The following is a 14,153-nucleotide window of genomic DNA, read 5'->3' on the forward strand; positions in this document are numbered from 1 at the left end:
TGCCTAAAGCACAGGGCGCCTGTGAGACACCGAGCTGTGCCCCCAGGGCAGCTCCCCGCCAGCCGGGCTGGGCTCGCGAAGAGATTCGCTGACGGCGCAGGTCCCTACTCCGAGCCGCGGCGCGTTCTGAGGCGAGAACGTCGGCGGCTTGCGTCCCCCCCCCTGTTCCCGCGGCCGGCGCAGTGGTACGTTCTGAGGGCGGACACGCGCGCACACTCTCCCCGCCAGAAAGCAGTGGTACGGTCGCAGAGGGGGGGTGCCTGTGACTTTCCCCTCCCCCAGGCGGAGGGAGACGCCATTGCAGGGTTGTTTGTGCCGCCGCCACTGCTGCAGGCTGGGGAGGGAGACCGCCGCGCGGTGAGCGGTGCTGAGGCTCCTGGGGACAGGGACTCTTTTCCCAGAGAGGATCATGTCCACTCCGGCCCGGCGGAGGCTCATGAGGGACTTCAAGAGGTGAGCGTCTCGCCTCGGCCGGCTCCCCAGCCCGCCCCGGGGGGTGCGCGCCGGGGTCGTGCCCTCCCGAGGGGGCACAGGGGCTCCCCTCATGCCCCCCCGCCCCGGTGGGTCTCACTGGCGTCCCGCCATGCCCTGCGCGTAGCAGGCCCCTCCTGGCCCAGGCAGGAGCCTCCCCCCGGGCGCTGCTCCAAGCTCCTGGCGCTGCGTTGCGTGCGGTGGGCAGAGGGGTAGGAGCCCCCGGCACCCCCCCCCCCACAGGGCCGTGTACCTGTGGGGCTCGGCGGGCTCCCCGGCAGCCAGCAGCTGTGGGCGGGGGGGGGGGGAGCGCAGGGGGTTCCCCTGCCCTGGTCCACCCCGCTGCTGGGCGGGGGTCGGCGCGGTGAGCCGGGTGAGTCAGGCCTAGGGAGCGGCCCCGAGGCTGGCGCACCGGAGCTGCCGAATCAGATCCGCCAGGCCCCGAGCTGGACGGGCGTTGCCCAGGTGTAAAGCAGGGGGCAGGCAGACCCGTCAGGTGTCTGATCGGGTATCTGTCTGCGGATCGGCCTGCCGTGGTCTGGGGTCCAGGGGTGACGCTTGGCGCTTGTACAGCACTCTCCAGCCACTGAGCTCAAAGGGCAGGTAGGTATTGCTGTCTGTGTCGTACTTGGGGAAACTGAGGCCTGGAGAGGTGAAGTGACTTGCCCAAAGTCAGTAACAGAGCTAGGAATAGAATCCAGTCTGCTGACGCCCCGTCTAGAGCCCTATTCGCTGGACTGCACTGAATCCCTACATTTTCCAATGCGTCAAGTATGTGCACCAGTATAGGGCTTCTCCATGTTTAGGATTCAATCGGCTTTATTTATCTTTGTCCCCTTTCCTCTCCACTATGCTGGACTGTTATTTGAAAGGGAGACTTAATAATACAGAAACAACCTTTTCACTTTCTGGCTTGTCTGCTCTCAAGGAATGCAAAAACCTCTCTTAACGCTGGTAAGAGGGCAAAATGCTGGTTTGTCAAAGCTCTGTTACTGGGGTCAGGACTACCAGACCAGCAGTCTTTTTCCGCTGTACTCTTTAGGGCAGGGATGCTGAGCAAGTTTGGGTCTATATGGTAAATGCTGTTCTTACACACACATCTTGATAAGAAAGTTAAAATATCCTGCCTCACTAAAGGGATTAGTTGAATCTCTGCCTCTGTAGAAAGGAGGCTGCTTTTGTTTTTGTTTAGGGTTACTTCCTCCAAAGTTCTCTGCTTCTTACTGTATGGTGACATCTGGAGGCATCTAAGGATACAAGTTGGTGCTTATGTCTTTAAAACAACAGCCACTGTCCTTTCTCTGTCAACAGCTTGCATGAGAAATGTCCAAAGAGCCTTTCATTATATTGCCTGTGGTTCTGTTAGGAAACCTGTATTATTTGTAAAAGCCACTGTTTATAGACCAAACACTTAGTTATAACATTTAAAGCAGCACATTCTGATTATATGAGAGGTTCCATGATGCAATAACCCTCTAATTTAAGGGAACTGGCTGTATGATGTCAAACTTTGCTTCAGGCTGGAACTTGACAGAGGAGGGAATAGCCTGTAAATACGCAGGTTTCAAATGCTCGTATATACTCTCATATTCAAAGACTTAAGATCTTTTTTTTTTTTTTTAATTAAAAACACCTTTGGAGATTACATATCAACATTCTCTGGTTGGTTTTTGTAACTTTTTTGTGGGCCTAGAAGTGAAATGCTTAGTGAATAAAGCTAACATTTTCAGAGATGTTCCCTCATTTTTTGGGCCTCTGTTTTTGGGTACCTGCCTTGAGGTACTTTGCTTGGTGGTCTTCCACCCTCCTTGCCCCCATCCTCCCAGTGCTGCTGAAGATCCACAACTCCAGCTGAAGTGAATAAAAGCATCAGGTTGTTGGTACCTCTGTGTCCCCATCTTGAGACAAGCCAGAACTACTGAAAACTTCTGGATTCATGTATATGCTATTCTGGTTGATAGTTTGTCACACATTGTTTAAAAATGTTTGTAAATAAGGACCTTTTTCTATACCTTAGCAAAAAAGGGTACGGTAGTTATATTCTGTTTTTAAAAATGGTAAGTGCTGAACTATAGACACTCTGGAACAACTGTTCCAGTTTGTCATTTAATTACATGTTACGTACAGCATCTATTATGCATGTAGAAAAGTCTTTTATAAGCTAATTGTTAGGGGCTTTACATTGTATGCTTTGTTTCAACATGATATGAATTAACGTGGCTGATAAATTATTGGAAATGAGTCAACTTTAATAGTGTTTCTTTTTAGGTATAGTTGTATTTGCAGGTACCACAATATTATATCTGTAAACCATGGTCATATGTGTATGATATGTATTTGTAGCTTCACCCAGGGGTGGCTCCAGGCCCCAGCACGCCAAGCGCGTGTTTGGGGCGGCAAGCCGCGGGGTGCGCTCTGCTGGCATGCCTGCGGAGGGTCTGCTGGTCCCGTGGCTTCGGTGGACCTCCCGCAGGTGTGCCTGCGGAGGGTCTGCTGGTCCCACGGGTTTGGAGGACCTCCCGCAGGCACCTCCGAAGCCGCGGGACCAGCGGACCCTCCGCAGGCAAACCGCTGGAGGCAGCCTGCCTGCCGTGCTTGGGGCGGCAAAATCCCTAGAGCCACCCCTGGCTTCACCTAGCCTTGTAATACAATATTAAAGTCTGATTTGAACCTACAAAGCTAGGAACCTCTGAGTTGAGCTTTAGATGCCACTTAACTCACCCATTGCATCTGGATATTGCATTATTTGAGCATAACACTTTTTAGTTCCTGTTAAATGAAAATAGGATATTAAATCTTTTTGCTTGTAGCGGGTCACATAGACGGTAAAAATTAAAGTAATTATGATACCAATGAAAAGGAATAGCTGTTGGAAGCAGTGATTTTTTTTATTTTATTTTGTTAAAATTGGAGGTGAAGTGGAGATTTTACATATGAGGGGAAAGTACATCTAAATAAATACATTAAAACATGGAATGGAATCTATCAGACATGTGATCTATCCATTTTATGCCTGCAAACTGAGATCACATATCTTTAAAATGTCAGAATCTTGTCTGAAGTGAGTGGGGAATTTTTTTTTGTTTTGTTTTGTTTCCTGTTTATTTTAGGGTGACATAGCAGCCAGGACCATTCAGCTTACCTGTGCAGCTATGAACTCTGATTACTGTTTGAATGTAAACTTTGTATAGTGACCAACAAGGTGGTGATGAGAAAGGAATTTGACAGATTACCTACCTGAATACTGATTTTTTTTCTTCCCTTTGAATAAAATTACAGAGAAATATTAATTTAATTACAGCTTTTAGTTTTGTGTGTAGAAAAGGAATGTGAATGCTATAAATACCATATTGTTCCTAGCTCTTAAATATCTCTGGACTCTGTTCAAACAAGTTAAGCTTTCAGTTCAGGCCACTCCACAAATTCTCTGTAGTTAAAGACGTTCCCACAGTGCAGTGTGTGAAACTTTGTCCTGATTTAAATGCCAAAGCTATCTCTGAAGTGCACATTCCTTCTCTTCCTGGCCAAAGTGGTAGGTAGCTCATGCTGTTGACATTTAACTTGTCTGAACTGAGCATACTGAGAGAACAGGTTACTAGCCAAAATAGGCCTGTGTGGTCTGGCTAAATTTGGTCCATATAGAATTAAAAACATAAGAAAAACCTGATCTGTGTTCCCTTCTACTAGTTTCCAATGTGTGCATCACACAAATATAATTGGTTGGTTTCCACAATAGTTACAGTTTAGATGTGTCAATTTGTGGTTATACATCTTTTTCTCTTCACTGCTGTAGCCGGTGGGTGTCGTTCTGAATGCTCATTTCATCATTTGCTATGTGGTGTTTTAAACCAGATGTACAAGATGTTTCATAACTGCTCTTGTATTTGATGCTGTGTTCCATGCATGAGGAAACATATGCTTCACTTATTTGTTTAGTGCTGATCTGTATTAATATTATTGACAAAATATTTGAAGAGAAAACCCTGATCTGCATCCCTTCGTGGGCTTCTGTCTCTGGAATATTTAATGTGCATATAACACTGAAGTATGTAGTCCGTGTTCCAAACCACAGCCTGAATTCTCTAGTTGTGAAGGAGAAATGGGTACAAACTCTGGATATGCTTACACGTTTCTGTCTGAGTATTACCCTCTTTTGCTGTGTGTGTGTGTGTGTGTGTGTATGTATATATAATATATATATAATTTTAACATGTATATTTTGTTCATATTCTATTTTTTTTTAATTGTTAGATTGCAAGAAGACCCTCCTGTGGGTGTCAGTGGTGCACCATCTGAGAATAACATTATGCAATGGAATGCAGTTATATTTGGGTAAGAGAAGACTTTTGCTCACTGTAGAGAAGATAATACTAAATGGTTAAATATAAGTTAGATCACGGGTCGGCAACCTTTCAGAAGTGATGTGCCGAGTCTTCATTTATTCACTCTAATTTAAGGTTTCGTGTGCCAGTAATACATTTTAACATTTTTAGAAGGTCTCTTTCTATAAGTCTATAATATATAACTAAACTATTGTTGTATGTAAAATAAATAAGGCTTTTTAAAATGTTTAAGAAGCTTCATTTAAAATTAAATTGAAATGCAGAGCCCCCTGGACCGGTGGCTAGGACCCGGGCAGTGCAAGTGCCACTGAAAATCAGCTTGTGTGCCGCCTTCGGCACCTGTGTCATAGATTGCCTACCCCTGAGTTAGATAATGTCTGATTGTGTGAAAACGCTTGAGACTATGGTGCATGTACTAAGTCAAAATGCTGAGTTTGAGATAAACTGGCAAAAATTAGTAAGTATGTTCTGATGAGGAAATAGGTTTGTATGGTCTATATCCTTGAATACTGAGGCATAGTAGAGCACACACAGTAGAGCACACAAGGAAAGCAGCTACATTTTTGTCCTTCTGTAGCCTTATAATGTCCATTTTCTTGTCCTTTTTAAAAAAAATTTGTATCAATTCATAGTGAAAGCAAGGAGATTATGTTGAAGATTGGGTAGGAAAACAAGAAAAGGCAGGATTCCCCCTGAGAAGCACATAAGAATTCCATGCCCTTTGCAGACAAATTTAGATGTGTTAGCAGTGACCAGATTGGTTTACAATACAATTCTGTGGGCAGAACTTGTCTAGTTACATTAGGTATCTCACGGATTGGGAAACCAATTCAGTCTTTTATCATAAATCCTAGTACTTTGCTATTGATCTTATTGCAGTTTTAGTGAATCTGAATCTTCCCATTGATTCTGGTTGTCCCCATTTTATGGAATAGTTATTGTCCTGGATCAATTGTAAGAAATCCAATTTTTGGATTAAAAACTAAGTTACCAGTTTAATAGGAGAGTACTTTGAGTATCCTGGGAAATATCAAGGAGTTGCATCTTAATTCTTTACTCTCCTCCACCCCACCCCCTATTTCTAATTTGAAGGGGATGGGGGAGGTGTGGGTGCCTGTATTAAAATAGATAATATATTTATATTTACATTTTTTATTTCTAGGCCAGAAGGTACCCCTTTTGAGGATGGTAGGTAGCTAATTTTTTTTATTCCCTTCTCTTTCAGAAATGGTCCCAGCATTGCTTTTAAGAAGGATTTTTATATTTCCTATATATAAAATGTTGTATGTTGGGGTTTTTTTTAGCCATAATACACAAACAACTTAATTTTGAACTAGAAAAAGCAAGCCAACAGACAATGGGAGTTGGTAAGGGCTTGCTGTCTAACAGACTACAGTATTTTGACCAAAACTCGTGCCAGTGCATTGTCTTGTCTCTACAATGGTTGATGAGTAACTGTAATCCTGTGAAGCAGTGGCCATATCTAGAAGTGTTTATATACAGGGAAAGTGGAATGTTCAGTAGGAGATGCTGAAGGGTAATACCATCAGACTGTTTCATATGTCTTATGCCTAATCACAAAGATTTTCACGCTCTCTGGTTACATATGGCTTTGTCTTTAGCACATGGTACAACACAAAGGTGAATCAGATTTCATTAAGAGCAAGAGGAAATAATCTTGAATTGATCTCTGTATAAAACTGTTTTAATGAAAAAGATCAAATTGTAAACAAACACGAAAGAACTGTATAAGTGTAATATCTACTGTATATGCAGAAGGAGGGGGTGGTTTCAGTTCTGCAAGGAATGGTCATTAAGGGGGCTTTCTAGTTTTCTTGCAAGTCAGAAAATAGCTTACTGTGTGTGGAGGGGGGGAGGGAGAGGTTGGGTGGAAGTGGATAGAAATTGGTTGAAATTGGTGATATGTGGCATACATATTCACTGGTCGTTAATAAATATTTTTCAGTAAATCAATCTCAAGTTTTAAAGGTTGAAGCCATTTCTTATAAAAATCCATCTTTTCATGTACGGGCTCAGCCATAGTCCATTTTTAGGTCAAACTCCGATAGATTTCAATGATTAAGCACTGGAAGGTCAGGCCTACTGAAGAGACACTAAAATAGCTAGTGGGTGATGATAGTCATTATTTTAAAGTTGTTGATTAATGGTGTCAACAGAAATTCAGTATTTCTCCTTTTAAAAAAATTCTTCTTTAGAAGTGTTTGATCCAGGCAGGAAAACTCTTACCTTCCGATTCACTGAATCCCCAAAACTGTCAAAACAGGAATCATTTGGAAACTTTGGCTGAACAAAATGACAGATTAGTGCGCTCGCTCGCTCTCTCTCCTTTTTTTTTTTTAAACTATTGGTCACATACAGTTATCCAAAACTTCCTGCTATCCAAATGCAGTGTCACCTCCCCAGCATCTGGTAATAACATAGAAAATCCTCCAGTGGTCTGAACTAAGTGTCAGTTACAATTTTTAGATAACTGAAGTTGTACTCTATTCAAATAGTGGCTTTTCTGTGTATTGAGTAGGCTCCTCTAAATTGTACAAAGATGCTGATGCTATTTTTGTTCATAGCAATACATATCAGTTTTATTGGCATTGAAATATAAATATCACGTTGTCAAGTGTTCACAAAGATGTTTTGATACAATTATAGTTACATGATGTTTTTGTGTTTGCTTTCTTGGACAGGTACTTTTAAACTAATAATAGAATTTTCAGAAGAATACCCAAATAAGCCTCCAACTGTTAGATTTTTATCAAAAATGTTTCATCCGAATGGTGAGTATTCATACTTATTTAGCCAAAACAAATATAGAATAGGATAGTGTGATATCACAGCCTGAAGCTCAGCAATGTTTAACATTTTTTTTCAAAGTAAATATATAGTATATCAGATGTTCACTAAAAATCCTGGTGCCAGGAAACTTAGTTAGAAGAAGCTACTTCTGCATTCTGTAATCATTGTGCAGTCCTGTTAGCTAATGCAAATATTAGCCAGTGAGGAAATGAAATATCTTGGAAGACTATTGCTATCCTACTCTCTTATAGCCAATGTAGGTTTCTGGAAACTTTCCATTTTAGCAAGATGCTTTATTTCTGGGTCTCTTTTCTCCTGCTCTCACTAAAGTCAAACACTTAATTTTTTTTCCTCTTCTGCTCCTTCATTTTTAGGAAGGTCTTTTGTATAATCCCTTTTACTTCCTTGTTCCATTGCACCTACCTGTCTTGAATAGTGGCAGTCTTCTGTTTGGCAGAGGAGACCTTGGTGTATTTTTTTTTAAACAAAGCTTATCAAATGATGATGATATAATTTTTCTCTTAAAAACTGAATGAACTACTTCTGAAGTATTGCTGGCCTAAGCAGCAAGGGACTGAATTCAGACCCTGATACCTGTCACTAGCTACCTGAGGCTATGTCTACATGAATAATGTAGCTGGAGTCAATGTAGCTTAGGTCGACTTACTGCAGTGTCTACACTGTGCTGGGTTGACAGGATACACTCTCCCATCAACTTACCTTACTCCTCTTGTTCCTAATGGATTACTAGGGGTTGACCGGAGAGCGCTTTGCTGTCGATTTAGCAAGTCTCCACTAGATCAACCCCCAGTACATTGATCGGCGGAGCGTTGATCCCGCGGTAGTGTAGACATAGCCTGAGTTGTGACCTCCTCCGTTGTGTGCATCTCTCCTTTGCTCTTAGTTCTTTTCTCGCTCCCCTTTTTCATTGGGATTACAGTTCCTTTATGTGTGCATATGTGTCACAATCCTGCACCAATTCAAGTTAGCAGGAATCTTAACTTCACTGGGAGCAGGATTGGGTCCTTAGTGCTTCTCCAGTCATGCTCCAGAGACACTTCACAAGACACTTGGTGTGAGGGGTAGATAAGCTGTATTTTTTTCCCCTTCTCTAAGAAGCAGGAGTGCTGCTCTAGAACTAGTGCTCCTGTTGGGCAAACACTGAGTGAAGATCACTAGCATCACATCAGTTTGATTCAGCACTGTGGCAGATGTAGCACTGGGATGATTCTTCCATCACATGGGCCATGAGAAATGTAGGCATACCCTACCCAAATTCAAATCTGCCTACTCATTTCTTTCTCCCCACTGTGAAACATCAAGAATTCCAGTATCTCTTTTTTAGGTACTTCATATGGCCCTTATTACCATAGTATCTGAGTTCCTCACAATCTTTTAACATAATTATCCTCACAACACCTCTGTGAGGTAGGGAAATACTGTTATCTCTGGTTTACACATAGGAAACTGAGTCACGGAGAGACTAAGTGACTTGCCCAAGATCATACAAATGGAGGAGGGAATTGAAGCCAGAGCTCCCACATTCCAGGCTAGAGCCCCAAGTACTGGACCATCCTTCCTCTCCTCTTACGTTACTGAAAGCAAACAAAGTATGTATTTCCCCCTAAATACAAGGTATAAAACTGTTGTCAGATTCTTACAGAAATGCTCTCCTCAGAAGTGCACTTTATTTCCCTTTATCATGCTTCCTAAAATGTTTAGTGAAACTGAATTGTCACATTCCAATATAAATAGTGCATCCGTTCATGCAGTGTTTAATCACAACAGATTAAAAATGGCCAGAGTTTTAAATAATTTCTATGTTCTGTTTACAGTTTATGCGGATGGTAGCATATGTTTAGACATCCTTCAGAATCGCTGGAGTCCAACGTATGATGTTTCATCTATTTTAACTTCAATTCAGGTAATTTTTAGCAAGCTAAATATATGATGATTACCCTCCTTCACAAAACCGATGATACACTGAAATAAACAGACAGCATCAACACCAATGAACTGTACTGAAAAGTAATCAAGAGTTTTTAAGCTTATTTTAAAGACTAGTTAGTTGAAGAACTATATATTCACTTTATTTCTAAGAAATAAAAATAATCCTGTCAGGGAATGCTTATAGGCGGACATTTATTTTGATTAATTTTTCTGACCATTATTATTCCAGATGTGACAGTAATGTTTATGTATTTAAGGCCAGGGTGTGTGTGAGAAATGTTAACTATTTTATTTTGAAGCCTATGTTTCGTTATGCTTATGAAATCGTTAAAGAGCCAGTATTACTGGAATCCAGCTACTTGGACTGCATTAATTTAGGATGGAACTATTTCATATGTTAGGACTACTTCTGGGGGAATTCTGCACCAAAAAATTAAAAATTATGTGCAATATTTTAAAATTCTTCAAAAATCTGCATATTTTATGTGTCGAAATAACACAGTGTAATCACTCCATTTTCAATTATTTTGGTAATTTATTTCAGAGTACCTGTCAACAAGTGTGCCAACAATACACACAACAACAAAAGAGATTCCCTCAGGAGTAGAGAGTTAAAGAAACCCTAGTTCCAGTTGGTACTGGAGGTGGCTGTGTGGGGCCCCCAGAGATACTTGCACCCTCCTCCCCCCAGTGGCGTGGCACCCCCTGACCTAGACATCCTCAGCCCCAGAGCCTTTACTCACCTCAGCTTCTTAACTGTTCTGCCTGGGTATGTGGTGTGGTGCATCCCTGCTCTTCCTCAGCCTTTGCCAGACCTGGGAGAATGAGGAGGCTGGGTGCTATGCTTACTGTGAGCTGGGCTCTGCAGAGTCCAGCGGCCCCTAGTGGCAGTCAGCAGCTCTGCATCCCCAATTCTGTCAAGGAGGAAACATGAAATTCTGCATTGTGCAATGGCACAAAATTCCCCCAGGAGTACAGGGCTTGAGCTAGTTGTAAAATCAACATCCTGTAGTTCCCCATGTTGTGTGTTTTTTAATGAAATTACTATCTAGAACATACTTGTCCAAGTATCTTATTTTTTTTTTTTCTTTCCACGTCCTCTCACAGTCTCTGCTTGATGAACCTAATCCAAACAGTCCTGCAAACAGTCAGGCAGCACAACTTTATCAGGAAAACAAACGTGAATATGAGAAAAGAGTTTCAGCTATTGTTGAGCAAAGCTGGAACGATTCATAATAGATGACTACTTTGTTAATCTTCCTCTTCATAATCATTGTGTACAATTTAACACTCAGTAGAAAGGCTACCAGAAATTTTAAGTGCCACAAGTTCTAAGGATTTGCATACAAACATGTTTGCAAAAAAATTAAGCCCTTCAGTTTAGAAACTTTAAAAGCTTGTGTATCTTGATTAATGTACTTTTTATTGCATGGTATGAACTAAGTTATTGCTACATAAATTTGTAATATATCCTGTTTGTATTTTTTTTCCAAGTGTATAATGTTGATGTGGAGTTTTCATGAAAGAATATACACATTTTGTAAATCTGTACTTTTTCAAATATTGAATGCCTTATTTTTGAATTCTTTAGATTTTTAAATTGGAGAAAAGCACTTAAAGTTTTTATATATAAATATTACATGTAAAACTGTTAAATACATAACCTCAGTGCAAGACATTCTTTTGTTAATTTCTTTTGTATCTCTTTCAAAGGGCTTAGTTTTAGTGTTGAATCTTTTTCTCTTGATAAATGCTAATATTATGCACTTTACAAATATGAGGAAAACTTTGCTGTGATGTGTAACTCATTAATAGACTTCAGTGGAGATATGTCTACCTACACTGGAGCTTAATTTGGTCCTGTAAGTCTTCTTGCTCATATGTGGTAGGGAAGTATCTGCCCTATTTTACAGATGGGGAAACTGAGGCACAGATAAGTGACTCGTCTAAAGTCACACTGCAAGTCAGAGGCACAGCTGCAACCAGAACCCATATCATCTGACTCTGTCCTGCGTTTTGGCCTGTAGGCCATCCTTTTTCTCACTAATACAAGCTTTATTAGTATCACTGTTGCATACATGTATAAGGTGCTTAATAGCTTGTCACATGCAGGGAAAGTATTAATGACTTAACAAGTCTTTCACATCTTATATTAACACATGAAATAGGTTTACTATAACTTGATCTCTGATCATCCAGAATTGCGTAATTCCTAAACAAGAGGTCTTGTGTATTACTGTACAAGTTGATACATAATAGGATATTATTATTATTTACTCTTCCTTAAATTGTGAGTATGGGATTTTCTGAATTTTATCTAACTGAAAAGCATTACCTAAATCTATCATGTATCACATACTGTTACTGAGATGTATTTTTGATGTTTATTTTCTAATTGTAGCCAAACAGTTGGCTCTCTTACCCATTCCACCTAGAAAACAAACTCCTGCAAGACACAATGTTTTCAGAGAACTGCATTTTAAATGTGACTGTAAAAGTGATATCGTCTAGTTCCGTGGCTATTTCTCAGAGACTCGAGATCAAATTTGTTTAGTTTACAATTAAAGTCAGGTGGGGTTTTTCTAACTGCCACTTTAACTTCTCCATGCAATCGGAAAGTTAGGTTGGGTCCTTGTAATATCACGTCATCTGTAATGAAGATTGTACAGGCTCTATTTTGTCCCCAGCGATACACATGCAATCTCTTAGACTTCAGATTGCATCCTCCATTACCTGTGTACAACCATGCAATCTCTACGGGGGTTGTACAAGTATAAGGCATGACAGAAACTGCATTTCTATCTTAGTTAACAGTTTTGCTGAGGATGTACAAGCCAGCACAAACTTATTTTTATCATTAAACTTAAGGACGTGTCTACACAGGGAAGTAAGTGCAAAGTAATCTAGGGTGAGAATTTAGACCACACTAGCTCTAGGCTACCAGCTACCTGTGTGGACACTTATTGTGCATTGAATGCCTACAGGTAATTTAGCTTAATCAACTTCCAAAGTGCAGTAAGCTACTGTGCACAAAGACATTTTTAGTGTGCAGTAAGTGTGTCTACTGGGTCAGTTAGTGCAGAATAGTTAGTGTGCACCAGCTGCTATGGCCTATTTTTTTTTCCCATGTAGACAAGTCCTTGGCATACATTGAAAATACACAGGATACCAACGCAACAAAGGTGCTGATATTAGTCACTTTGCCAAACTGCATTTTAAGGACTAATTTTAGGATGATGTGCAAATGAGTAATAAAAAGAGAGCAAGGTAAATATATGCCAGTGTATTGTTCAATACTCCCCTTGAAAAAAACAGACGTTTAATTTGGCTCCAGTTTTTGAAACTAAAAGACTCTTTGAAATGCTGGCAGGTAAAAGCAAGTTCTGCCTTTATTGATACACTGATGCAGTAAACAGTTGTATTATAATTTTTCATGAACTATTTACCGACTTTTGCATGTATTGATATTCGATTTCAAAACTGGAATTGAAACAGTATATGCCCAACAGAGAAACACCATCCAATTGAATATAGGACCTCACTTTGCTCAGCCAATTACGGTACATAATGAAAATAACTTTGTATTGGTCATCCTTAACATTATGTGCCTCTTCCTTCCTCCAACCATAGATGGAATGTATTCATCTAGAATGTTAATGAAGTCCTCCTCATTGTCCTTTAAATTCTCTTCTGTGATGCGTATAAAAAAAATTTGCAATGGTTAGGCAGCTGGTTGACTTTGACTGCTGCTGCTTATACTGACCTGTGTTGTCTCACTGTTACCTTGAACTTCCCTCTCTACTGCATCTGCCCACGGTCTCTCATCTTGTGCTTAAGATGTAAGCTCTTCAGGGCTGGGACTGTCTCTTTGTGTTTATATGGGGCCTGGCACAGTAGGGCTCAGATCTATGGCTGGAGCCCACTGGTGCTACCATAATATAAATAACAGAACCATGGGATGTTAAGAGAAGACTTATACCTGATCATGGATAAATCTGAAATGTCTCCACATTGAAAAAACATTGTCAAATTACTGTTTCAAACAGCACAGCATCTCACAATGATTGCCCTGCCAATAATAGGTGTTTTGAAGCTATCAATTCACAGGTAGGTAATAAACCAAAGAAATTTTCCCATAAACTGAAGTTATTTATGAAGATAATGATGGAGTGAAGTCACTGCCGCCAAAAGATACTAAAGCAAGAGAAAGTGTTCCAGAGTGCTGGTTGTTTGAACTGAGGCAGCTGCTTTATTTATTTACTTTCAGATGCAAAATGATCTGGAGATCGCCACTTGTAGATGAAAGGATAGAATGGGCTGTAATTAATTGTTTTGGGGGGATGACAGTAGTTCTCTGCACAGTTGTTTCTGGAGAATTTGGTGTACAGCAGGGATATTAGAAACTAAGCTCCTAAGACTGCGTATATTAATTTTAAATCTTTTGAAGAACATATTCCATTATGTTACTCTAAGAGCTGTTTAGATGAGTAATTTATTAATGTTACTTTCCTCGATAGCTGCAAGTTTAACACTATGTATTTCAACTTCTTGATAAATATATGCTTTTATTTAAAACTA

At 40.7% G+C, this 14,153-nt stretch overlaps 1 protein-coding gene across 3 annotated transcripts; it reads left to right on the top strand.

Annotated features, from left to right (window-relative positions):
* On the top strand, positions 1-14,153 carry UBE2B (ubiquitin conjugating enzyme E2 B). 3 transcript variants are annotated; one of them, XM_045027756.1, is made up of 6 exons: positions 1-185; positions 4,723-4,803; positions 5,977-6,002; positions 7,517-7,606; positions 9,461-9,549; positions 10,683-14,153. In XM_045027756.1, the coding sequence occupies exons 2-6, from the start codon at positions 4,778-4,780 to the stop codon at positions 10,809-10,811; spliced, it is 360 nt and encodes a 119-aa protein (XP_044883691.1). In that variant the 5' UTR covers positions 1-185; positions 4,723-4,777; the 3' UTR covers positions 10,812-14,153. The 3 variants fall into 3 exon arrangements, with proteins under 3 accessions (XP_044883691.1, XP_044883689.1, XP_044883690.1); XM_045027754.1 differs by lacking the exon at positions 1-185 and adding an exon at positions 263-453; XM_045027755.1 differs by lacking the exon at positions 1-185 and adding an exon at positions 923-1,074.

Source organism: Mauremys mutica, chromosome 8 (genome assembly GCF_020497125.1).
Source record: "Mauremys mutica isolate MM-2020 ecotype Southern chromosome 8, ASM2049712v1, whole genome shotgun sequence".
Lineage (NCBI taxonomy): Eukaryota > Metazoa > Chordata > Testudines > Geoemydidae > Mauremys > Mauremys mutica.